General features: G+C 47.1%; 1 protein-coding gene across 1 annotated transcript in view; it reads right to left on the bottom strand.

The window, feature by feature from the left end:
* Positions 1 to 23,913, bottom strand: part of SYT13 (synaptotagmin 13) — a 42,177-nt gene extending 18,264 nt beyond the window's left edge. The window contains exon 1 of the mRNA XM_030864346.2: positions 23,611 to 23,913. Coding sequence (XP_030720206.1) covers positions 23,611 to 23,790 — 180 coding nt within the window. The 5' untranslated portion in view covers positions 23,791 to 23,913. The remainder of the gene's footprint in view (positions 1 to 23,610) is intronic.
* Between the last annotated feature and the right edge of the window lie 945 nt (positions 23,914 to 24,858).

Below are 24,858 nucleotides of genomic sequence, written 5' to 3'. Positions count from 1 at the left end.
GCAAGGCTGGGGAGGGGGGTTCTCTTTGGTCTGATTCCAATCGTTCTTGGCATCATCTTGGGAACTGTTTCTGCCCTGGGGAAGCCACCCCAGACAAAATGAAAGGACTTGCTTTGCACGGCACCAGAAGAGATTCTCTCCCCTGCTGAATACGAGGTATGTGGCCCTGCCTCGCGACAGCAAGGTGAGCCGGTCTTAGAACAGAGCCGACAAGGTGGACCACAGAGTAGAGAGACAGAAGGAAGCTATGTCTTTGATGACAGTGTCATTAAACCACCGACTCAACTGAGCCTGAAAGCTGTCCTACCTTTGTACTTCTGGTTACATGAATAATGTTGTTCTTATTGTTGAAGCCCGTTTGGGTTGGGGTCTTTGTGAATTGCAGCCCAAAGCATCCTGAACTGATGCAATGCATTTTTTATTGAGCATCACAGGAGATCATGATCTTGGTGTAGAGAAACTCTACCTAGGCTCAAACATCTCCCTGAGACCCTCTGCATCCAGACAAACGCATCCTCTTTTACTGTTTATCCTCGTCCTGCCTTGGTAAGATCCTGTATGGCAATGGCTGCCTTTAGTGGAGAATGATTTATAGCCCTTGACCAGGCAAGAAGCAGAGTCTGCTGACCACTACATGAACCTCTCCAAGTAGTGAAAGCAGCAGCTGATTACCTATCTTGTTCCCTTGTATAATCTTCTTTGTTATGTTTCAAAACCCTGGTTCCACCCCATCTTTCAAATGCATCTATGTTTCCACTTAAATAGCTTAAACTTCAAAGCCCGAGAAGCAGAAAAGAGGTTTGGGACTTGAGGGAGGGAGCCTGGGAAGGGATTATGGTTGGAGCGGATGAGTGTCTGGGAGGAAGGAGGTGCTCAGCAGGGCAAAGCCCATGGGAGGACCTGAGTTCAAGCCTTACACCGCCAGTGTAGGAGCGGCAAGATTTCAAAGTGGGATTCTCTTTCTAAATGCCCTTTGAACCCAGAAAAGACGGTCTGGAAATAGAGATGCAGGATGAATCAGGGAAGGTTTCCAGTGGAGGCGAGTGTTCAACGATTAGGGAATGCCCAGCTGTGCTTGGCATGGCAGGTACAGAGATGCGAGAGACACCCTCACTGGAGCATCAGCCCCTTCTGATTCGTATCCTTGGCTCCTCCCTCCTCACCTGTCTCCGGGGCCATGAGCCACTTGCTTCTCCCCACGTGGCCAGCTCTGCGTGGACACCGACCAGCTTCACATAGGCACAGCCCCAAAGTGTCTTATGTCACACCCGTGCCACACTCCTCTTGCACCTGCCCTGGACTTCTTAGTGGCTGCTGAGATGTGAGACACCCAGGGGCACTCTGGGTCCACTCAAGGGCAACCCGGATGTGTCAGGAGTTAAAACTCCGTGGGGGAAATTCGACCACTGGGGGCTCCTCCCTCTTCCTCGCTATTCCTCCCAAACAGTTCAGTGACATTTCAGAAGATGACACCTCGAGATCCAGCAGTCGCCCTGGACACCAGCTGGTGGCTGGCTCAGTAACGCTCCCTGTGTGCGCCCCCCTGCCTCCTCTCCTCCCTCCTGCATCCCTGGATGTCACTTGCTGTTGAAGAAAAGCCCGGAGGCCTCTGGCAGGCTCAGCTTTCCTGTCATCCAGGCTAAGACAGATGGCATGGGTGGGGAGGGACAAACCTTCATTTAATGAACAAGTATTTATTGATGCCCTACGACAGGCCAGATCCTACGCTAAGTGTTAGGAACATCGAAGTGAATGAGACAGATGCTGTCCTTTTTTTATGGGGCTTATGTTGATAAAAAGGAAATTAATTATGTAGTTAATGATCTGTAAACAAATGTTTAACCTTACTAGAGATGTTAGGTGACCGCTTTTGTGACATGATTAATTTTTTCACCTAAAGGCTGTTTATTAATTCGGGTTTTCACTCTGGGGCATCCACATTAAAGCATCACAGCAACCAGAAGTTACGGGTGGGGGAAACAGTCCCAACTGGAAATGGAAACGGATGGCTTTGCCCTTTATACTTGAACTTTAAAGAAAGAGATGGCAGAGTAAGAGAGAGATGAATATAGAGTTTTCAGACGACACCAAACATGGGCCATTGTGGCTGGGGTCTGAGGCTCAGCACAGCAAAGTCCCCTTCAGAGGGGAGCTGGGTCAGAGGACAGGGACCTGACAGCCTCTGTCACTCTGGGCTCTGATGCTGGCAATTATGCATACTAACATGTGTACAAGAGTTTGAAATACAGCCTTGTGGTCAGAGTTCATGCTCTAAAACAAGACAGCTTGGTTGGAGTCCAGGCTCTGCCAGCTACTCGCTGTGTGATCTTGGGTCTGATTAATTAACCTCTCTGTGCCCCCGGTTTCTTCATCTATAAAAGGGAGTGTTCATAATAGTACCTATCTCCTGAGGTTGGATTGAGGAGTAGAAAAGACAACTGGGTGTAAGCTCTTAGCAGAGAGGCTGGCATGGCAAGCCCTTGGCCAATGTTGGAAATACTTATTTGACCCTGGAGTCTATGTAAAGTTTTTGATTTATGCATTGGGACCAGTATCTATATTCTTTTTCATATTGTTTAGCACAAAAGAATATATATATTCGTTTTCATATTCTTCCCATTATGGTTTATTATAGGATATTGAATATAGTTCCCTGTGCTATACAGTAGAAACGTGTTGTTTATCTATTTTATATATAGCAGTTTGTATCTGCTAATTCCCAACTCCCAATTTATCTCTCCCCCAACCCCCTTTCCCCTTTGGTAACCATAAATTTGTTTTCTATGTCTGTGAGTCTGTTTCTGTTTTGTAAAAAGTTCATTTGTATCATATTTTAGATTCCACATATACGTGATATCATATGGTACTTGTCTTTCTCTGTCTGACTTCACTTAGTATGATAATCTCTAGGTCCATCCATGTTGCTGCAAATGGCATTACTTCATTCTTTTTTATGGCTGAGTAGTATCCCATTGTATAAATGCACCACATCTTCTTTATCCGTTCATCTGCTGATGGACATTTAGGTTGCTTCCATGTCTTAGCCATGGTAAATAACAACCGGTAGTTTCTTAAAAGTTAAACATATATCTACCCTGTGACCCAACAATTCCACTCCTAGGTATTTTTCCAAAGAAGATGAAAATATATGTTGACAGAAAGACTTATACGTGAATACTGATAGTAACTTTAGTCATACTAGCCCAAAACAGAAAGCAGCCCAAGTGCCCATCAACAGGAGAACGGGCAGGTACGTCGTGGCGTATTCTTACAATGGTATAGACTCCTTAACAGTAAAGGACGGAATTGTGAATATACTCAACAACAGGGTAAGTTGCAAAAACATGGTCAAAAAAAGAAGGCATAATACATAAGCATCTATACTGTGTGATTCCATTTATATCAGAGTTTCTCAACTCAGGGGACATTTGCGATGTCTGGAGACATTCTTGGTTGTCACGGCTAGAGGTGGAGGCTGCTATCGGGTAGAGGCCAGAATGCTGCTAGCCATCATCCTACAATGCACAGGACCGCCCCCCACAACAAAGAATCATCTCACCCCAATGTAAATAGCGCCAGGATTGAGAAACACCGATGGAGATGAAGTTCTAGGACAGGTGAAACTAATGAATGGTGATAGAAATCAGAACCGTGGTTCTGATTGCTACTGGGGAGAACTGAGTGGTAAGAGGCATGGTCGAAGTGTGGGTTAGAGCCTAGAGGACAGATTTGTCAAAACTGATCAAACTAGTGACTTGGGATGTGTGCATTTCACTATATGACAACAGTACCTCAATAAAATTTAGATAGACACACACACACACACACACACACATGCCTCTTGCCCACCTGCTGAATTAGGCTTTCTGGAGTGGGCATAAGAATCTGAATGTTGAGTGAGTGTCCCAAGTGATTCCTACACATGGCCAGCCCAGAACCTGTCTGTGGACCTGTAGTTAGGATCCACTTGTCTCTGGGTCAGTGTTTCTCAAACTTTCCTTCCAAAGCAGCACCAGAGGCAGACGAAGGTAACACGTACTCCAGAGAATGGGAAGTCTTCTGGCGTAATTGGGATTCTTTCTTGAAATCTCCAGTTCTATCTTAAAGTTCATGTGACTTTTTGTATTTGACTCCATATTATTGTTTTAGTATTAAAATGTTTTAAATTACCATCAGGACAGAAAAGTTTCGCTTATTTATTTTGTGACTTGGGATATTTCACAGGACACTGGCTAGTACCACATTCCCTCTGCTCCCCAACACACACACACACACACACACACACACACACACACACACACACACATGCGTGCTCTAGTGGAGAAGCAGGACTCTTTCTTCCTATGTTGGACAACATGCAATAAATCAAGCTAGAAGTTAACTGAGAAAAACAGTCATTTTTCTTCCAGGGAAGGACCAACTCCTAGAGTCTGTGTGAACAACCATCTGTCCAAATTTTCATTCCAACTGTATAGATAACTCCTCTAAAGAGAATTTGAAGTGCAGCTATAGAAGCTCTTAACAACCCAAAGCCTTGATCCTCTCTGCCCATTCCCTCTGTGGAGCATCCTTGCACACACCTACAACTGATTGAACCTTCTTGGCTAGCAGGACACTTGTTCATGACCTTGTATTAGTCAGGGAAGACCACCTGCTATGTAACAAACAACCCCCAACTTCAGTGGCTGAACACAATAAAAGCTGATTTCTCTCAGTCTTAAAGGGTCTGCTGGCTGTTCTCCAAACTCAGAGTCCTCCCAGCCTCTTCCATCTTGTGGTTCTGCCCACCTGTGCCCTGTACTCTTCCAATATGAGCTCACTGAATCCTCATAATAACCCTATCAGGAAGTGCTGCTATGATCAATCCCATTTTACAGGTCAGGATGCACAGCCAGCTAGTGAGTAGTAGAGGCAAGGTTCAAACCCGGGCTGGCTCTCTGCAGAGTCCTCTGTTTACCCGCTCTGTCGTGCTTCCAGCCCTTTCCCACCTCCTCACATTTGTAGTCATCCTTTACTGTTCACCCACGATTTGTGCCCCTTAGACTGTTGCTTGGGCCACTGCCTGGCCCCGCCACCCCTTACTCTGCCCCTGCGTGCCCTTTAGTCAGAGGAAGAGAGTTGAAGTGCTGGTTCCACACTTCGATGTATAGAAATTTCACCTGGGAGAATGTAAAAATCAGCTTCCCAAGTGCCTCCCCTGCCTTGACTCAGAGGTCTTAGGTGGATCCTAAAGAATCTGTGTGTCTAAGAAGCTCCCTAGGGTGACTGTGACACAGGTGGTCCCTGAGACTCACGTGGGAACGCCCTGGTTTTGGGGAGGTCCTAGAATGCCAGGCAGGGTAGATGGAGAAACGTCCTCTTGTGTGGTGAGCTGCTCACAGGCACGACCTCCTTCTGTCACGTCCTCTCAGCTCCCCACAGACAGTTCAATGATGATTGATGGAATCAATGCGTGGATGGCTGGTGAAGGAGGGTGGGTGGTGGGGCGATTAGTGTAATAATAATCACTATGATGGGGACCAGCGAAACACGAGACAGAGTGCGTAGAAGCACATCAAACTTTGCCCGGGGAAGGGACAGGGCGGGGTGGGGTGTATAATGGGAGGAGAATTTCATAACGATTCAGAGACTCTGACTTTTGGTTGCTGCCCCCCAGCCCCGCCCCGAAGCCCGGGCAGCAGTTTGACAGGCGCAGAAGTGGGGGAAGGGCTTTCTGGGTCAAGGCAGCCGCATGAAAGTCTGCAGTGTGTTCAGAGAACAGCGGGTATCACCAAAGCTTAAAGCCCTACGAGAGAAGGAGGGGCAATGAGTGTTGCCATTATCCCCATTCTTCTGGAAGACACAGAATTCAAAGGCAGATTTTAAAAACTATAATTCCACAGGGCTGGAAACCACACAATGGCAAGATCCCACCCAGAGAATCTTGTAGGTGGTGCTGCATTGACTCCATCAGTTACATCACAAAGCCTGAAAGGGCAATATGGCCACCATCTCTCTACCACTTCCTCTGCACCCGACGCTCTGCAAAGCGCAACAGACTTTACTGCATTTGACCCTCACACAACCCTAGAGATAAGTGCCCACTGTTTTCTCTTTTCTATACCCTAGTGTTAATAAATAAAAATAACTTAATTCCTTTCTCTACAGAGGAGGAAGTTGAGACTCAGAGACATTGAAACTTGTCCAGGATCCCACAGCTAATGTATGAGAGCTCTAGGCGTGGACCACGAGTCCACCACGAAGCCAGTGCTGCTAAATGACATTCCACAACATGGTTCCCTGCGGACTGTGTCTCTGGATACCAGCCATAAACTGGTAAAAATGGAAACGTCCAGATCATTGCACTTGATGTGCTGTCACATCTCACATCATTAGATTGATGACCCCACGCCCCTCCCCACCTGGTAGTGGTGTAATGACCTGCCTGGGTGTTTGGGCATCAGCTTTGTTCCTGCTCTCAGTTCTGAATCTGGATTTGACATTCCTTGTGCAGAAAATGTGTTTCACTTGTGACCTGAGCTACGATAAGGTCAAGACTATGTTATAACCTAATCAACACTTGTCAGAAGCGTTGTTTCAAAGCTAGGTTATTTTAAAGGGGCACAGAAAACTCCCCTGGTCAGTAAACTGGGGCTCAAACCCAGCCTTCCCTCCCCATCTATCCATCCTTATCCTCCCATCTCCAGCTATCATAGCACGGCTGTTGACAATGGGTTTCATCTCTGAGCCAAGTCCCGCAACCAGCCTTTAACTTTTAAAATTCCACTGCCCCCTCCACTGTATTGGTTCACTAGAGACTTAAAAGTCTTTCTTTAGGGACTCCCATGGTGGCGCAGTGGTTGCGAGTCCGCCTGCCGATGCAGCGGACACGGGTTCGTGCCCCGGTCCAGGAAGGAAGATCCCACATGCCGCGGAGCGGCTGGGCCCGTGAGCCATGGCCGCTGAGCCTGTGCATCCGGAGCCTGTGCTCTGCGACGGGAGAGGCCGCAGCGGTGAGAGGTCCGCGTACCGCAAAAAAACCAAAAACAACAACAACAAAAGGTCTTTCTTTAAACTGAGTCCATGTGTTGGAGGGGGATCTCAGCCCTGTATCATCATGAGTTTGGATAAGATGGGAACACACATGCTTACTTGGTGTTGGTCTCATGGTCTTAAGCAAGTGTCCATTTGGATACTTTAGAATTTTTTTCTCAGTTTCTGATTTATGGGAGCCATGTTTTTAATGTTAAGACAGGCAGTTTGGTATTAAAGGTTGGAAAATATGGTTATATACCCTTTTGACATTGAATTCAAGATCTTGTTTCGGAATAGTTACAGGATTTCCTGATTCTATGATGCTTGGATAATTGATGAAACCATTGACAAAAGCAACGATTTCCAACCTTGTTATTATGCCAGTGTACTACATATGATGGCTGAAGTACTGATATTTGATAGTTTTTGACTCATTTAAAAATTGATTAGAGCACATTCAGGGTTTCTCTTATAACAATACCTCTTTCACACATTTGTGTTCTAATACACTTTTCTGAGTGGGAGAGAAAGGAGATGAATTCTGCAGAACCCGTCAAGTATGTGAATAGCACCCATCAAAGGTGATTCAGCTCAGAAAAAACGTGCAGAAAACCACTAATTGAAGACTTCCTTCCACTCATGTGTAGACACTTGGAAAGCACATCAATTTCTAACCAGTGGTATAAAAAACTGCCAAGTTGTAAAACGAGCCTTCAAAACAGGACAGTGATTGTTTAACTAGATTCTCCTTATATTTTGGTTTTAAGCCAAAACCCTCCAATTAACCAACCTTCAGATTTCTGCCCAAACAGAAATCGGCACACACTTGTTGCCTGCTAACTATGTAGTCAACCACCCTACGTACCACGGAATAATTCTCTGCCCTTGGGAAGTTTACCATCCAATGGTGGAGGTGAGATAGTCCATAAATGGAAATATGAGGCTCTGATGCTACAACTCTTCTACCCTCTGCCCATGGCAGACATGACTAATCGATCAAAGTGTTCTTTCCTGCTGTGATCAGACACAGCTTGTTCAGCTCAGGGATCCAGGACGCCACTACCAATTAATAAGAATTGATATGGAAGATGAAAGCTATTTGCTCCTCCTGATGCATACTTTACAAAAGGGAAATAAGTAAAGAAGGTAGAATTAAAAGGCCAAAGGTCTGGACTCTGTGCTACAGAAGACCTAAAGAGGAGTTCCTCAAAGTCAGTGAGATCAGAGAAGGCTTCCTGGAGAAGCAGCTTCAGCCCAACATTCAAGGATAACTATGGAGAGGAGAGGCAGAGGTATCTCAAATGGAGAGAAAGGCAGCAGCCTGGGTACAGAGGGGAGCATGCTCAGGGTGTGGTGGGTCTGGCAAACCAGCTGAAGAGAAAAGTTGGGGCTGAGGGATGGATTTGCAAAGGAATGGTGAGGCCAGGCTGTGAAGGGCCTCCAATGCTGAAGACTTCTCCCAGGTAGTAGAGTTGACAATGCTTAGGGGTGGAGAGACGTGTAGGGAGAAGGAAGAATCCAAGAGAGCTGCATCAAGGAAAAGTACCTCCATTATTACCTCTCGGGTCTCTTTCTTTTTCCAAAAAAACAATCCCTGAGTGTCATTGGATGTCTACAGTCACAGCAATGTTTGGGCAACAGATTGGTTCTTCCATGTGACTTTCTTTTTTTTTTTTTAATTGAAATAGAGTTAATTTACAATGTTGTGTTAATTTCTGCTGTAAAGCAACATGATTCAGTTATGTGTGTGTGTATATATATATATATATATATATATATATATTTAATTCTTTACCATGGGACTTTCATGGAGATTTCAAGGAAGGGACAGCCACTAGGGGGCTTCTTCTAATATTCTCTTCCCAGCTGTCACTTTGGCTGACTCAAAGCTGGTGAGTATCATCCCTAGATGTAGCTGTTCCTTCTCTTAAATGGGATCCAAATCTATTGGATTTCCCTTCTGCGTGACAAGGGCCAACATTCGAGCAGTCTACACAATGTTGTCACAAAATACGATTAGATCATGGAAGGTCCATAATATCAGAATATTTGGCTCCAATTTACTATAAAGGTCAAATATTTTTCCTCAGCTCATTTCAAGCTTCAAGCCCTGAAGCTTCCAACCCACAGGTGTGTCTGTTTGGCAAGCACGTATTCAAAACTTCGAGAGGGGCAAAGCACCATACTGGATGCTGGATCAAATGAGAAAATGGGCCATGATGTCAACAATACCCTCCCTTGCCTCCCCATCCTTTCCCTAATGCCACGTGGTGAAACCCCAGTGCTGGATGAGCCCCGCTAAACCATGATGCTGCATCAGATAGCCCTGTGCTGCAAGAGAGTCACCTAGACAGGGTGGATGGTTCCAGGATCAATTCATGATCTCCAACCTTAAACCCAGTCCTCTCCGGAAATCCTGCTGTTTCCCTAACTCCTCCCTCAAGTCCACATTCTGGAATTTCTCTCTCTCCTCTGACTTCCTTCATAGAGAAAAAGGAAACCAAGAGAACGGAAGCCCCTTAGCGTCCTGTTAAGACACAGCGACCTGCCCTTCTTCTCCAGACAGATGCTGTGCGCGTCCCTGTTCTGTGACACTGCAGGAGGTGTCTCCCACTCTCCCTCCCTCCAGGACCAGTCCTTCCATCAGAGCCTTGTGCCCCATCTGCCCATGTGGGGGCCTTACACTAGCTGTTTCTTTTTTTTTAATCTCTCTCTCCCTCTCTCTTGAATGTTCATTCTCTCTTTCAACTGGCTCTTTCCCATCAGCTTTCAACTGTGCTCAATATTCCTTTGACCTCTTTTCCCCTGCTCAGCCCCAGCCCTAGCCCTCTCCACCCCTTTGCAGTCATGCATCTCAAAAGAACTGCCTATACTCAATGCTGTTCTCATTCCTCACTTTCCAGCCACTCTACAACACTTTCCCAGAGGCCCCGTCAGCCCACTGAAGGTCACTGTTGGTCTCCAAGGTCACTGGTAAACTTCACTGTCTCATTCCTATGGTTTTTTTCAGTCTTACCTTATTTGAGTTCTCAGTGATTCCCTTCCTCTTCAAAAGTTTTTCTCTTGTTATTGTTATTATTTTGATATCACATTCTCCAGGTTTTTCTCCTTCCTCTCTGGCCACCCCTCCTTGTCTCATGAAATGTTGGCGTCCTCGGCACTTGTTCTTAGGCCCTCTTCCCTCTCATTCTGCACTCTTCCCAGGCGGTCTCTCAGCCACACTCATGGCTGTGGTTGCTATTCCCCAATATATATCACAGCCAGACTGTGAGCTCCAGACCTGTGGAACCACCAGCACAATTGACATCTTCATGGAGACAGCTCAAAGGCTCCTCACACTTGCCCTGCACAAAGGTGAACTCATGACTTAAAATCCATGGCCTCATCCTTGTTTCATTGATTGCAACCACCATCCTAAGTGAAACACTTAGTGTCGTCCCTAACTGCTGTCTCTTCCTGAAGCCCACACCCAAGCATCTCTCCAAAGCACTGCCACCATCATAGTGGCTCAAGCCATCATGGTCTCTTTCCAGGGTTTCCTTGGTATCCGCATTTCTACTCTTTCCCCACCCAAAAGGATGTTGTCACGGCCTAAATCTGACCACGTCGCATCTCACTTAAGACCTTTCAGTAGCTTCCATTGCTCTTGGGATAAATATCCAAATATTAATGGTGTCCCAGAAGGTCCTGTGTGGTGCTCTCTGGCCTGACCCACCTCGCTAGCTTGCAGTCACTCCCTCCTGTGCCCTCTGTGCTCTACCCTCTTTGACCTGCTTTCAGTCCCTCCTAAGTGATATTTCTTCTTTCCACAGGACCTTTGCACATGCCCTATGCCTAGAAGACTTCAAACGCTCATCCCCAATACCTTTACCTAGTAAATGGAACTAACTGTATGCTACAGGGGTGTGTAAGACAGTCCATCTGGTGTATGGAATAAAATTACAGAATCTCATTTTATAATTTATTTTTGCATTATTGTTTTAAAAGGGCCATGTTTGTGCATGTTTTATGATGGACACAATATATTAGTAGAGCGATATGTATACATAATATGAAGCCTACGTATGCTTCACAAAGAATTAAGTATACATGTACAAGGGGTACAAGCTCAAAATATTTTTACTTAAGGGAGTCTCCTGTTAAGATTGGAGCACTAATGAGTTATCACTTCTTGAGAGAACTCTTGCTTCCCTTACCACACCTAATACAGTTAGATTTATATTCATCTGTACGACGGTGTAATGAAGATCTCTACCTGTAGAACATGAGCTGCAGGAGGTCAGGGATGTTGTCTGCCCAGTCACTGTGGTGTCCCTATTGCTAACTCAGTGTCTTGCACGTAATAGGTCATCAAGAAATATTTTTTGAATGAATGAATATCCTAGAAGTGTAATGTTCATGCCCACCCTTCCCATCCCAACAGAGGGCTTTCATTTTTCACATCTGGAATACTTTTTATGAACTCTCTCTTTCCTATGCAATGAACATACAGACAAGTCATTGCTTTGGTAAAGGATAAATAAGAAAAGGATTCAGAGATACCTAAAATATACTCTGAGTAGTGACTGGTGCCGACAGTGTTGGGTGCTTTCAAAAGCATTATCTCTATTAGTCTTTAATACTACTGTAGAGAATCTTATTGTTATCACCTCTGTTTTGTCGATGAGGAAAGTGGGATTTGGAATGGTCAAGGTCATTTAGCTGGAGGTTGAATTCACACTCAGGTTTGGGATCTAAGTCTAATTTGCTTCCTGTTATATCTCAGTGGCTTGATCCTGAAATGAACATTTTCATTCTAAGAGGTAATTTCCTCTTTTGAGTCGTCTCAAAAAACTAGATTGTTCTTACCTAAAACTAATACTGGTGGGTATCCAAAAAGAAACACAAGTCTACCATGTAGCGGTTACCGATGGGATACCTATGCTCCTGTTCATTCCTTTCCGTCCTTTGTCTCTGCAAGTTTTTGTAATGAGGCTGTCACACAAAGGGCAACAGTCCTGTTGCTACTTGAAGGATCCGTCCCACTTGCAAGGTAAGAGACGGGCTTATTAGATGATGCATTTGCAGGGAATGTGTCAAAATGCCCTGAGACCACGTTGACATTTTCCCACGGAGTTTCGTCTCTTGACTACCATCACTGCCTTCACTGTATGTACGTCTCTGGTATCGTTGCTCTTTCTTTGTGAACAGATGGTGCTGGAAATAAAAACACATTCTAAGATGCTTGGGGAGTGCACTGTGAGAAGAGGTGGAGGGGAGGCGGGATCTGAAACACGGAATGAGCTTAGAGCTCTCTGAAGTTATTCTAAGCTTCATTCTGCAGCTGTTTCCAGCAAGTCTTCTAGTTGCCCAACCAAACTGCTCTTCCCCAACCCTCTCTTCATCTTCAAATGCATTCCTCTCCAAAACGTCATTCTTTTTTCTTTTTTTGGCCGCACTGCATGGGATCTCAGTTCCCCGACCAGGGATTGAACCCACGCATGGTGGTGACATTGCTGAATCCTAACCACTAGACCATCAGGGAACTCACCAAAACATCATTCTTAATTCTGTTTGAAAAGCAAAGTCTTCACTCTCCTGCCTCAGTAACTTACATCCCTCTCATCAGGCCACTCTTAACAGCAAGTCCAAAACTACGTGGTTTATAATGATTTTCCAAGTAAAACGTGGTCCCCCCAGGGTATTATCTCATTGGTCTTTGCAACGGGAGATTTTTTAAACTGTCTCCCTTGTCAGCTGCAGGAACAGAGGCTTGAAGGGAGGGAAACCAATACAAAGTGAAGCCACCACGCCCTCCAGGCTTGTCTTGATCCCATGCGGTGTCACTGAAGGTGAGCACAGAGATTCTTCCACAAGCTCAGCACCTTCCCCTGCATTTCTGTGCTTGTGATTTTTATTCTGGCTGCAAGCAGAGGCGGTGGCCCCATGAATCTCCTCCCCATTCATCTATCCATCCGTCCAATGACTCATGCAGTCATTCAACATTTCTCCTCACTTCCCTTGCTCTCTGCAAAGCCTGCTCAGTTTTTCTATGAAGGAAAAGTATGTCTTGGATTTAATGAGTGGAGGGTGGAGGGAGTCAGTGAAATATGTCAAGGTACCCTAGGGTCTCTGCCAGATGGACTGACTCAGTTTCACAGATTTTCCATGGGCTGCGCCTCCCCTTTCTCTCATTCATATATGCTATGTGCATATTCACATTTACACATGCATATGCACATAGTCAAACATGCAACCACCCCTTATTATTTGACTCTAATCTGCTCATGGAAACATGCTGGCTAGTGAATTTCAGAGAGCAGTCACTTGTATTCCACTATTTTAAATGGAGAAAATTACAATGCATTTCAAGTCCACCCAAAACCTCAATCAGCTTCCCAAAATACCACTGTGTATTGCTGCAATGCCCTTAAACACCATGTAAAACTCTCCCAGGAATGTTCTATAATATGAATCAATTAAAACACCCTTTGTTTAATTAGCACTTAGGGAACTCCTTAGTGGGAAATTTTGTGTGTGTGGAGTGAATGCATATGGTAGGGGACCAAGGCTCCTCCTCCTGGCATCACACTGCCCTGATGATGCCAACATGAGGAAATGATGTTGAGAGGTAGTAAATAGCACTCCAATTGGACCTGGGTTTGTAGGGCCCCCAGGAACCTAGGTGAAGCAGATCGGGACCCATGAGGGACTAAAGCTTGGGGCAAAGAATGAGGAAGGTGACAGTGATAACATGCCCCATATTTAAAGAATGGAGTAGCAGGTGCAAATTTGCTGGGAGAGCAGGGGAGCCAGCACCGCTGCACACTCCACTCCTCTTGTGAGGCTCAGGAGCCATGACATGATTTCACGGGTGTGCCCATGTGGATTCTCTGTAACTGGCATTCAATACAGAGCAGAAATGCTCATTGAAAACGTGCAAGATACTGATGAAGATTTTAAAAATCAGAGTTTGGATTTTTTTAAAAAATTAAAAGCCTAGAAAGTACTTCACACCCACTAGGATGGCTATAATAAATAACAAAAAATAACAACCAAAAAATGGCAAAATAATAAGTGTTGGCAAAGATGTGAAGAAACTGGAACTCTCACGCCTTGCTGGTGGGAATGTAAAAGCTGCAGGTGCTGCAGAAAGCAACTGGAGGTTCCTCAGAAAGTTAAACACAGAATTATCATAGGACCCAGCAATTCCACTCCTAAGTATATACTTGAAAGCATTGCAAACAGGTACGCAAACAAATACTTGTACAGGAATGTACATAGCAGCCCTATTCCAATAACCAAAAAGGTAGAATCAACCCAAATGCTCATCAACAAATGGACGGATAAACAAAGTGAGGCCTGTACATATAATGGGTTGTTATTCAGCCATAACGAGAAATAAACTCCTCATACACGCGACAACATGGGCGAATCTTGAAAACACTACGCTGAGTGAAAGAAGCCAGGCTCGAAACGTCACCAATTTAAAAATTCCAAATACATGAAACGTCCAGAAGAGGCAAATCCGTAAAGACAGAACACAGACTGGTGGTTTCCAGAGACGGAAGGCAGAGAGAGAGAGGAACAGCGTCTGCTGAATGGGGATGGAGTTTTCTTCAGGGGGAATAAAGATGTCTTAGAACTAGATGGAGGTAGTGACTGTACAACATTGTGAATGTACTAGATGCTACTGATTCGTATACTTTAAAATGGTTGACTTTATGTGAATTTCACCTTAACTTTAAAAAGCTTTGAAAGTAACTGTAGCCTTCGCACTGTCAGTACACAGGTCAGTGTCCCTCACGTAGGCCTTAATAAATGTTTGATACATAAATGAATAAAGCAATGGAGGAACCTGCCCATGGTCTGCAATACCCTGCTTGCCCAGGCTCCTGTCCACCTCCCAGCCTCATCATACACTGGGCATCCTTTCTCTCTGCCCTCCAGGCACACTGACTTCTCCCTGGGCCCTCCTAAGTGCTAGGCTGCCTCCTGTCCCAGGACTTTTGCACGGCCTCCTTCCTATCTGAAACCCCTCACACCCCTCTGCATTGCCTGGTTAACTTCCCCTCCTACGCCAGCTCTCAGCTTGGCCATCACTCCCTCCAGGAAAGCCTTCCCTGACCTGTTCGCCTGTATCACTTCCACCTTACCCTCTCATAGCACCAGAATTTTCTCTTTAGGTCACTTGCCACCATCACACATTTTCATTGATCTGTGCTCTTCTTCTGCTAACTCTGGTTTCCCTCATTACAATGTAAGTTTCATGAAGGCTGAGAAAGGTCACTGTGTCATTGAGGAGGGGGCGGTTCCTGCATCCCCAGCCCCAGCACAGTACCCGGCACAGGTCTGTGCTCAATAAACATAATTGAGAGAGATGGGAGGAAGGAATAGATCTAGCTTTTTCATCTGTTTTCCTTTAGAAATCTCCTAACTCATGATTTCTTAACAAAGTGGCTATAGGGGGCCCTTTGTATGCACGTGTGTGTTGATTCAGAATCCCTCAGTTCTCTTTTTTTTAATTAAAGCTTTTTTTAAAAAATTATTTTATTTTATTTATTTTTGGCTGTGTTGGGTCTTCGTTGCTGCACGCGGGCTTTCTCTAGTTGCAGCGAGCGGGGGCTACTCTTCGTTGCCGTGTGCAGACTTCTCATAGCTGTGGCTTCTCTTGTTGCGGAGCATGGGCTCTAGGCACGCAGGCCTTAGTAGTTGTGGTTTGCTGGCTCAGTAGTTGTGGCTCGCGGCCTCTAGAGAGCAGCCTCTGTAGTTGTGGCACACGGGCTTAGTTGCTCCGCGGCATGTGGGATCTTCCCGGACCAGGGCTTGAACCCGTGCCCCCTGCATTGGCAGGCGGATTCTTAACTACTGTGCCACCAGGGAAGTCCGAGAATCTCTTAGTTCTTAAAACCTGTTTCTGTGAAGGTCTTCTCCTCCATCCTCAAAGTGGGGTTTCCCGATGTGTGTTAGCAGAAATAAGCTCCGGACGTAGTGGATGCAGTAATATCGAGGAACAAGTCGGAGATGAGCTGTTACTGGTTTGGGGGAAATTGTAGGTCAACAGCGTGGACAGGGCAGGGATCATCCACACATATTCTGATTCCTCCCTCTGGTGTCTGACTCTGGGACAGTCAGTCACTCTTTAACTTGTCTCTTCTTCTTTGTCTTCTGGGTCTGCTGCTTCTCCATCCTGCCAGTCTCTCCCCTTCCTTCTGCCTTCAACCTAAGCCCCTCTGATTTCTCGTCCAGGTGTTTCTTCCATTGTGTTCTGATGGGCTCTCTACTCCTCTTCTTGTACCCCAGATAATCCGGGCTAGTATCTGAAAATCTAAAAATGTCAAAAGATGCAGCAGTGGGGCTTCCCTGGTGGCGCAGTGGTTGGGGGTCCGCCTGCCGATGCAGGGGACACAGGTTCGTGCCCCGGTCCGGGAAGATCCCCGCGGAGCGGCTGGGCCCGTGAGCCATGGCCGCTGAGCCTGCGCGTCCGGAGCCTGTGCTCCGCGACGGGAGAGGCCACATCAGGGAGAGGCCCGCGTACCGCAGAAAAAAAAAAAAAAGATGCAGCAGTGCTTTCTGCTGGAATTAACAAAAGGTGCTAGTGAACCGTCAATCACATGAGGAGAAGAGCCATGAACATGAATTATCTACATGCTGAACCAGAGGAGAAACTAGACAGGGAAAAAGATGTGACGGGTCTGGGACCTGCCACCAGGAAGGGATTGATGGACACAGACCAAAAGTCCACATTATGTATGTTTCAAAGGGCCAAGGGTTTCCGATGGGTGTGCACTCATCTCCTTGAAGTAATCTATGCTAATTTCTTGACGCAAAATTCATACTGTCTTCCCTGTTGCTAAGCGACCAGCCCAAACATGTTTACTGTGTAAATTTCTCTGGAGGGCCCGGGGCTGCACCCAGTGCTGGAAGCATGGTGGAAGCAAGAGGCAGCAAAGACATCCAAAGCTTTGGGAAAGGTTTCTGCAGATCTTTGACCTGCAAAGATTCATACATTGTAGACACTTTTATTTCATATCTGGGGAAACGCAGTGGCTCAAGTAAAATTTTGACTAGTTTTTTCTGCTAATCTTCAGCCTAGTGGTCAGACGTGTGGGCTCTGGAACCAGAATTCCTAAATTTGATTCCCAGCTCTGCCACTAAGTTACTTAAGCACTCTGTGTTTTACTTTTCCCATGTGTAAAACGTAAGTAATAATTGTGCATATTTCATAGGGCTATTGTGAGGATAAAATTAATATGGTTAAAGAGCTTAGAACGGTGGCTGGCACACATAAAGAACTCAATAAATGTTAGCTATGCTATCACTATTCTTTATTATTCTGTGGAAACGGGTCTATTTTTTGTTTGTTTGTTTGTTTGTTTATATGAACAGGAAAGTTTACCAGCCAGGAGATCAGCTGAGAAATCAATTATTTAAAAGGACTGAGAATCCAAGGAGGTCAGACCTTACGGCAGTCCAGAGTCAAATCAGTTCCAGGAGTGGGGTTAGCAATTCATGTTGGCCTCCTGCGATCACTGATGTAGAGGGGAGACCTCGTCAGAATAGCCAACGAGAACTGGAGAAAGTTCTACTTCGGGCCCATGACCCCCCATACCTCGCCTGTCATGGTAGCACTGTAACACGCTTCACGGCAACTGCTGGCTTTACTGTCTACCTCCCCACTTGCAAGGAACAGCATGCACCTGTCTTTTTATTGCTGCATCCCAGTGCCTAGCATGTGTTCATTAACCTTTAGTGAATGAGCTTATTAGCTGATGAAATGCAGATTGAGGCTCTGATCCATCCTCACTCTGACAAGTCTGCATTCAGACAAGTGATCTGAGAGGATGTTGCTCCAGTGCTCTAAGGAAGAGGAAAACAGGTGGGAGAGTTAATCAGGCCACGTTGATGTTCTCCAGTCCCTAGTCTGAAGGAGGAGGTGGCCACAGGAGTAGCAGAAGAAGGCAGACACGGCCAGGGAGGTGATGCATAATGGACCACAAAAAGGAGGGCCACGTCTCTTGATCATAGTCCCCAAATCATCCTGGTATTAAAAATACTGGCTTGACGGGGAGGTGGAAGGGTAAGCTGGGACAAAGTGAGAGAGTGGCATGGACATATATACACTACCAAATGTAAAATAGATAGCTAGTGGAAAGCAGCCACATAGCACAGGGAGATCAGCTCGGTGCTTTGTGTCCACCTAGAGGGGTGGGATAGGGAGGGTGGGAGGGAGGCTCAAGAGGGAGGGGATATGGGGATGTATGTATACATACAGCTGATTCACTTTGTTATAGAGCAGAAACTAACACAACATTGTAAAGCAATTATACCCCAATAAAGATGTTTAAAAAAAATACTAGCTTGATACTAAATCAGCATTCACAAACATTCCATCACAACTTGACAAATAATAAAAACTTTACTGAGTTATAACTACATACAGAAAAGTACACAAATCATAACTGTAGAGCTGGATAAATTTTCTTTCATAAAGTGGACACAGCTGTGTAACCAGCGCCACATCAAGAGGCAGAGCTTATAAACAAAAGCTGGGAAGCTCCCCGACTCTGCCCCAGTCATTACCTGCCCCCAGCGGAAACCCCAGACATAAATGGGCTTAAATTCAAATCTTGTGGAAATGGAAGCTTAACCACGTGCATTCTTTTGCATCTTCACTCTCTTATTCAGTGTTATGTCACGATATGATGATTTAACTCAAAATATACATTGAAGGGTTATCATGTGCCCGTTATCACACCGGCTATAGTCAGGGATACAAGGAAAATGAAATACACTCCTTGATCTTGGGGATGTGGGGGAAGACTCCACTATACATATGTTGTTTGATAAAAATACAGCATATGTTTAAATTATTTCTTAAAAACTTTGAATCTATTAGTGTTTGCTGTAGTCTGAATGTTTGTGCCCCCTTAAATCAAAGATGACACAAACAGATGGAGAGATGTACCACGTTCCTGGATTGGAAGAATCAATATTGTGAAAACGTTAGGAGGTGGGACTTTAATCCATTTTGAGTTTATTTTTGTGTATGGTGTTAGGGAGTGTTCTAATTTCATTCTTTTACATGTAGCTGTCCAGTTTTCCCAGCACCACTTATTGAAGAGACTGTCTTTTCTCCATTGTATATCCTTACCTCCTTTGTCATAGATTATGTGGGGCTTTTGGGAGTGAGTAGGCCATCAGGGTGGAGCCTTCATAAGTACGATTAGTGCCCTTATAAAAGTGGAAGGAGAGAGCTCCCTTGCCCCTTCCATCAGGTGAGGTTACATCCAAAAGTCTAGGAAGCAGGTCCTCATCAGACACTGGATTGGCCAGAACTTTGATCTTGGACTTCCCAGCTTCTAGCTCTAAGAGAAATAAATTTTTGTTTATAAGCTACCCACTCTGTGGTATTTTCTTATAACAGCCTGAATGACTAACATCATGTTCCATCAAAAGCCACTTCCCTTCTCAACTCTGCTGGAAGGAGGGTAGGATTTTATAGTTTGGTAGTAAGTAACATTGGGAGCTAGGAGCTTTTGACCACATAACTTCAAGGGGACAGCAGCAGGGTTACTCTGAGACTCATTTGAGAAGATTCATGTAAGCAAGGTAAGCACCAGATGGGAAGAAAAATCAGACCTGAAATGAAAGCTTTCTGAGAACAGGACTGCAACTCGTGCTAAAGTGTCAGGGCACTGAGCCGTGGGGAAGGGCAGTTCCCCTTACTTGCTCTGTAGTTATTTAGGTTCGTCGAAAGGAGGGCTTCCTCTGCAAGGACCCAGAAATGCTGTGAGTGATATCCTGTGCAGATGAGCATGAAAAGGAAATTCTGGGGGAAGGAACCAATGGGTCTGGCTGCCTCTTGCTAAGAGATGCGGCAGCAGCGGTGAAGCGAAGATGATTACACAGACACACACACATACACACACACACACACTGTGTCTGCCTCTCTGCTCTGTCTCCTGGCTCAAGCATCCAATAATCACTGCATAATAACCGAGCTTTGAAAGATGGGCTGACCACAGGGAGGGAGGTCCCAGGTGATGCTGCCAGGTCACAAGGACAGCGTAGTGAAACTGAATCCCTCTCCTCCCTGGAAAGGCTGCACGCAGGTGAGGCTGAGGGATTGTGTAAGAAGGCAGGATAAAGGGTTCACAGTGTATATTTCAGAAAAGCCAAGAAAAATAATGAACTGAAGCTAGCTGGAGGCATGAACAGCGGTGACTGAGGGTTTGCACCCTCTGCCACCTCCCACATGGTGGAGATGCTGGATGGATCCCTTCAGCTGTCTGGAGAAGAATGTCTGAAAAGCAGCAAATAAAAGACACAGGACTACGACAGTACATCTAATAAAATCAGTCGGGGAAATGGTTATCTGTGTGCCTCTTTATTCTTTCATTAGATAATAGGATCTAGTGGGGGATTTAATAAGTACATAATTTAGAATTAGAGGTGAGCGTAAATGGTATCGTAAGGCATCTGCAACAGCTGTGATGTGCTCTGAAACTATCTGTGATTTCCCTTGAGGACCTGGTCACAGATATGGCTACTATTCCTGTGGTGTGTTGTTTATACTCCTACTTACAGAAAATGCTAAGTTTCATGTAGAAGTTAATGAAAAGAAAGATACAATTTTTTCCTCTCCAAGACCAAGAACCCCTTACAGTCTAGCTACAGACTCCTTGTTGGGGTCTGTGGACCTCAGGTTAAGAACCCTCAGGGAAAGCTTCAAAGTTCTTTTCAAAATCACTACAATTCATGACCAGAAATTGGACTCCCAGGCATGGCCAACAAATCCAAGGAATTTTTCCAGCAACCACAATCAGCGACTTATAGAGACACGGCCGGTCACTCTATATCCCAGAGAAATCCCAGTGGCTACAGGAATCTAGAACCCTCTTCCCCAGCCCCCATGCCCTCTCTGTTTAAGGAACATCTTCAGAGAGGCTTCCTTACCTGACTCTCCTCCTCTCTGTCAACATGTGCCACGCCCATCACCCTGCTGCCATCTGCCACCCCTAATACCCACCTCCTTTACTTTTTTTGAAATGTCAACATAGTGTCTTTTCTCTGTGTACTCTATCTGGGTCAGCAGCTGAATCAGTCTGAGCACAATGGTAGCCAAAACGACATTGTGAGACCTCAATTTCATCACATTCACACCTGCACATTCAGCCCCAGGGGCCCAAATCCTTGTCACTGAGGGAACCAAGTGAGGGATGTGAATGGATGGGTCTCACGTATCAACAAATGTTTATTGTGTCCCTACGAGCTAGCCCTGGGTTGCACAGGGGCTGCGAAATGCATCCACATTTTAAGAAATAACCCAACGGCTGGGCACTGGGATGCCTTTATTTGTCAACAATTGCTTATTGGGCACCTACTAGGTTCCAGACACTGAGCAGGTGCTGGGAATAAATATTGTACAAGTGAGCAGATACGAAAAATCACATCCAACCATCCCAAGTGCTACAAAAGAATTGGGAAGGAATGGTATGGAGAACGTAATGGGGGCGGGAGGGCTTTGTTACATGTGGCCGTAGACAAAATCCTCCCTGAGGAGGTAAGATCCTAACAGAAAGAGACCTAAAGGATGAGAAGGAGCCATCTGTGTGAAAAGCCAGAGGAAAATGGGAAGGGTTGATGTCTTCAAGAAGGATCAAAAAATCCAGGGAAGCTGAGACGGCCCGTGAAGCGGACACCTGGCCTGAGCTTGGCTGGGGAGGTAAACACCTGCCACATCACGTAGGTGAAGAAGTGCAGTGGCTAACAGCGCGGACTCCAGAGCCAGACCAGCCTGACTAGAATCCGGCTCTGAAACTTCTCGAGCTGTGTGACCTTGGGCAAGTCACTCGCCCTCTCTTTAGCTTTTTCAGTTTTAAGTCGGGCTCCTCATATATGTCCTTCATTGAGTTGCTAAATGCATTAAGTGTAAAGCACTTAGAACGGAGCCTGGCGCAGAGTACGTGCCAGGCTCCAGTTTGCTGCGTTTTTTCCAAGCTCAGTGAGAACTTGTGGAGGATTTTAAGCCAGGGAAACGCGTGATCTGGTTTGTCTTTAACAGATCATTGGCCATTGCGTGGGCTACTGGTCCTCAGTAAGACAAAGCGTTGGAAGGGACCCCGGAGGTCACTTACACCAACACTGTCCGCAGCGGTTCTCTCTGGGAAGGGGAGGAGACAGTGCCTGAAGAGCACCACTGTGAAAGGCAGACGAATGGCTGTCCCTGAAGCGTGCCGGATGGGAGAGGAGGTTGAGGACCCAACGTCTGGAGAAGGGCTCATCCAACGCCCCCTCCTCCGCCCTGTGCCCACCTGGAGTGGGTAGCCCAGTACTCCTATTTCACATGGTTCTGGGTCCCACATCCCACTGCCCAGTTGCCTCCTGTTCTTGCCGGTGTCAATGTCACTTTTCTCGGATTCTAAGTGTGTCAAGGACAGCAGCCATTTCTTTCTACACTCAATGACTGACACAGGCCCCGAGCAACTGGGTCTGAGCTTTTGAATAATTAATTGGCAAAGGGAAGGTGGAATCACAGCTTTATAGCGCCTCCCCTGGAACTCTAAGCTCTGGAAGGAATCTAGAGGGCCTTGGGAAGTCATTAAGTCACCCCCTGCCCTAGGGCCTGCCTTCCTCCAGTCCTTCCAGCCGTACTTCCTTCCGGGTCTCCAGAGGACATTCTGCACTCACCACCTTGGGAATGTGTCCTGGAGATCGCAGCCCATGTAGCGCTGTCCTTCCAAACCTTTCCCAGACCCCTTCTGCTGCTCTATACAATGGGGACACCACCATTTCCTGCCCAGAGAGGCTCTGGGGACAAGCTGATGCATGGGATAAAAGCCCTCCTGTCTCCAGGGGCATCTCCAGACACACCTTCGGGGAGGTCTCAGCTACTCGCTCAGTCTGGCTGGAGCTGAGAGCTGCCAGGACAGGGTGAGGGTCCTCCAGGCCCCTCCATATTCATCTGCCTCTCCAGACCCCAGGCACACCCAGCACCACTGCCCCTCCCCAGCTCCCACTGCAGCGACAGCGGCCGCCTCCTCTCTGGATTGTGGTGGATTTCCCCCTTCTCGACTCTGTCAATGCTCTCCCTGTGCCAGCCCGCAACTGGCCCCCTGTCCTCTCTCTCACAGACCCCCTTCTTCTTCCCCCCAATTCGAGCTTCTCATTCTGCACATTCCCTTCTCAGTCTCCCCTAACCCTCACCGGCCGCTCCCCGGGCCCCCTCACAGCTTCCCGGTCTTATCACTCCTCCCAGATCCCCACACTCGCCCCCCAGCCCCCAGCTCCCCTCCCAGTCCCATTCCCATCCAAGCCCGCTTCCCTATTCCCTCCCATGCCCGCCCCTATAGCGCTCGCTGTCCCGGTTCCTCTCCTGTCCCCCCGAGACCCCCATACCCTTCATTATCCTCCCCGACCCCTCCTCCACCCCCAGGCCTTCAGGACAGCCCCCCCTCCCACCCAGGGTCCCCGAGCACGTCCGCCGTCCCCACACCCCGCCATGCTCTATCGTGCAAAGAAGAACGCCGCCGACCATTCCCTGCCACCCACTCCCCGCCGCTGCCGGGGAGACCCCACCCGGCCCGGGGAGACCAAGGCGCCGCCCCCTCTCACCTGCTGGGACCGGAGCACGCCAGGCTTCGCCTTCTCCGGATCGGGGTCCAGGTCCCGCTGCAGCACCCCCTTCTTGGGGTGCATGTGCCGGCACAGGCAGGTGACCCCGCACAGCGCGAGGATGCTGGTGGCCGTGCCCAGCGTGGCACCCAGAGCGATCACGGGCACCGACAGCACCATGGTGCCCGCTCCCCGCGCGGGGCTCGGTCCCGCCGCCGCGCACCTCCCGGGCCTGGGATCCGGGCGCGCCAGCCGCTCTCCAGCCGCCGGGGGGGCGGGGAGAGAGGGCGGCTCGAGGACGTCAGAGCAGGAGGCTGGACCCGGAGCGAGCTGGTGAGCCCGCACTCAGCTCCGCGTCAACCAGCATCCCTCCCCTCCAGCATGTGACCAGACCCCCGACCCCAAGCGGAGCCGGGGCCGTTCAGGTGGAAGGAACGTGAGGGTCGTCTCGGGCCATCCTTCACGCTTTACGTAGAAGGACACTTGGGTCCCAGAAGGGCAGGAGCTGGCCAAGGTCACACTGTGCGTTAGGTTAGCAGGGAAACCGGGGCTCAAACCCAGGCCTGAGACTCCGTCCGGGTAGGGGGTCGTTTTACCAGACTGCTAACCCTTTGTTCACCCTCTCTGGCCGAGGAGGCTGGAAAACCAACAGGAGCTTTTTCAAACACACAAAGCTGGAGATTTCCTTTCTCCCAAACTTGCCCTGTGTTCACCACCAGGGAGAGGGGCTGTACCGCATCCTGGTGGAAATGATTGCAATGATTCTCTTCACATCTGCACTTCCTTTAGCCGTGACCCGGTACTCTACCATTATTACCTAATCAGATTTGCAGATATTCTCATCTCCATATACAGATGAGGAAGCCAGAGGCTCAGAGGGGATGTGGGGCAGCTAGAAAAATCCAGTCATCCTGAACCCAAACTCAGGTGTACAGATTCCAAGTCCATATGCCACCCTCAAGGAAAGGACTTCTCTTAGAATGATAAAAGAGTATCGCATGCAGCAGCTCGGAGTACACACGTTGATTCAGAGAGGGGGAAAAGAAGTGTGCTTAGACTGAGGGGAAATTAGAATTCCAGGCATGAGGAGGACTGTCTAAAATCACAAAACAGGGATTTCCAGTGTTTTTCATTGTGCAGGGTTTCGTTTAATTCAGCAAGCATTTGCTGTGAGTCGGCTGTGCTCTAAGCATGCCGGACATGCGTGAGGAGGGGTGGAGGTGATTTCATTTGAAACAGGGCTCTCAG

This window comes from Globicephala melas, chromosome 8 (genome assembly GCF_963455315.2).
Source record: "Globicephala melas chromosome 8, mGloMel1.2, whole genome shotgun sequence".
Classification (NCBI taxonomy): Eukaryota; Metazoa; Chordata; class Mammalia; order Artiodactyla; family Delphinidae; genus Globicephala; species Globicephala melas.
The sequence above is the reverse complement of the archived record's forward strand: the minus strand, read 5'-3'. Positions and strand labels throughout refer to the sequence as shown.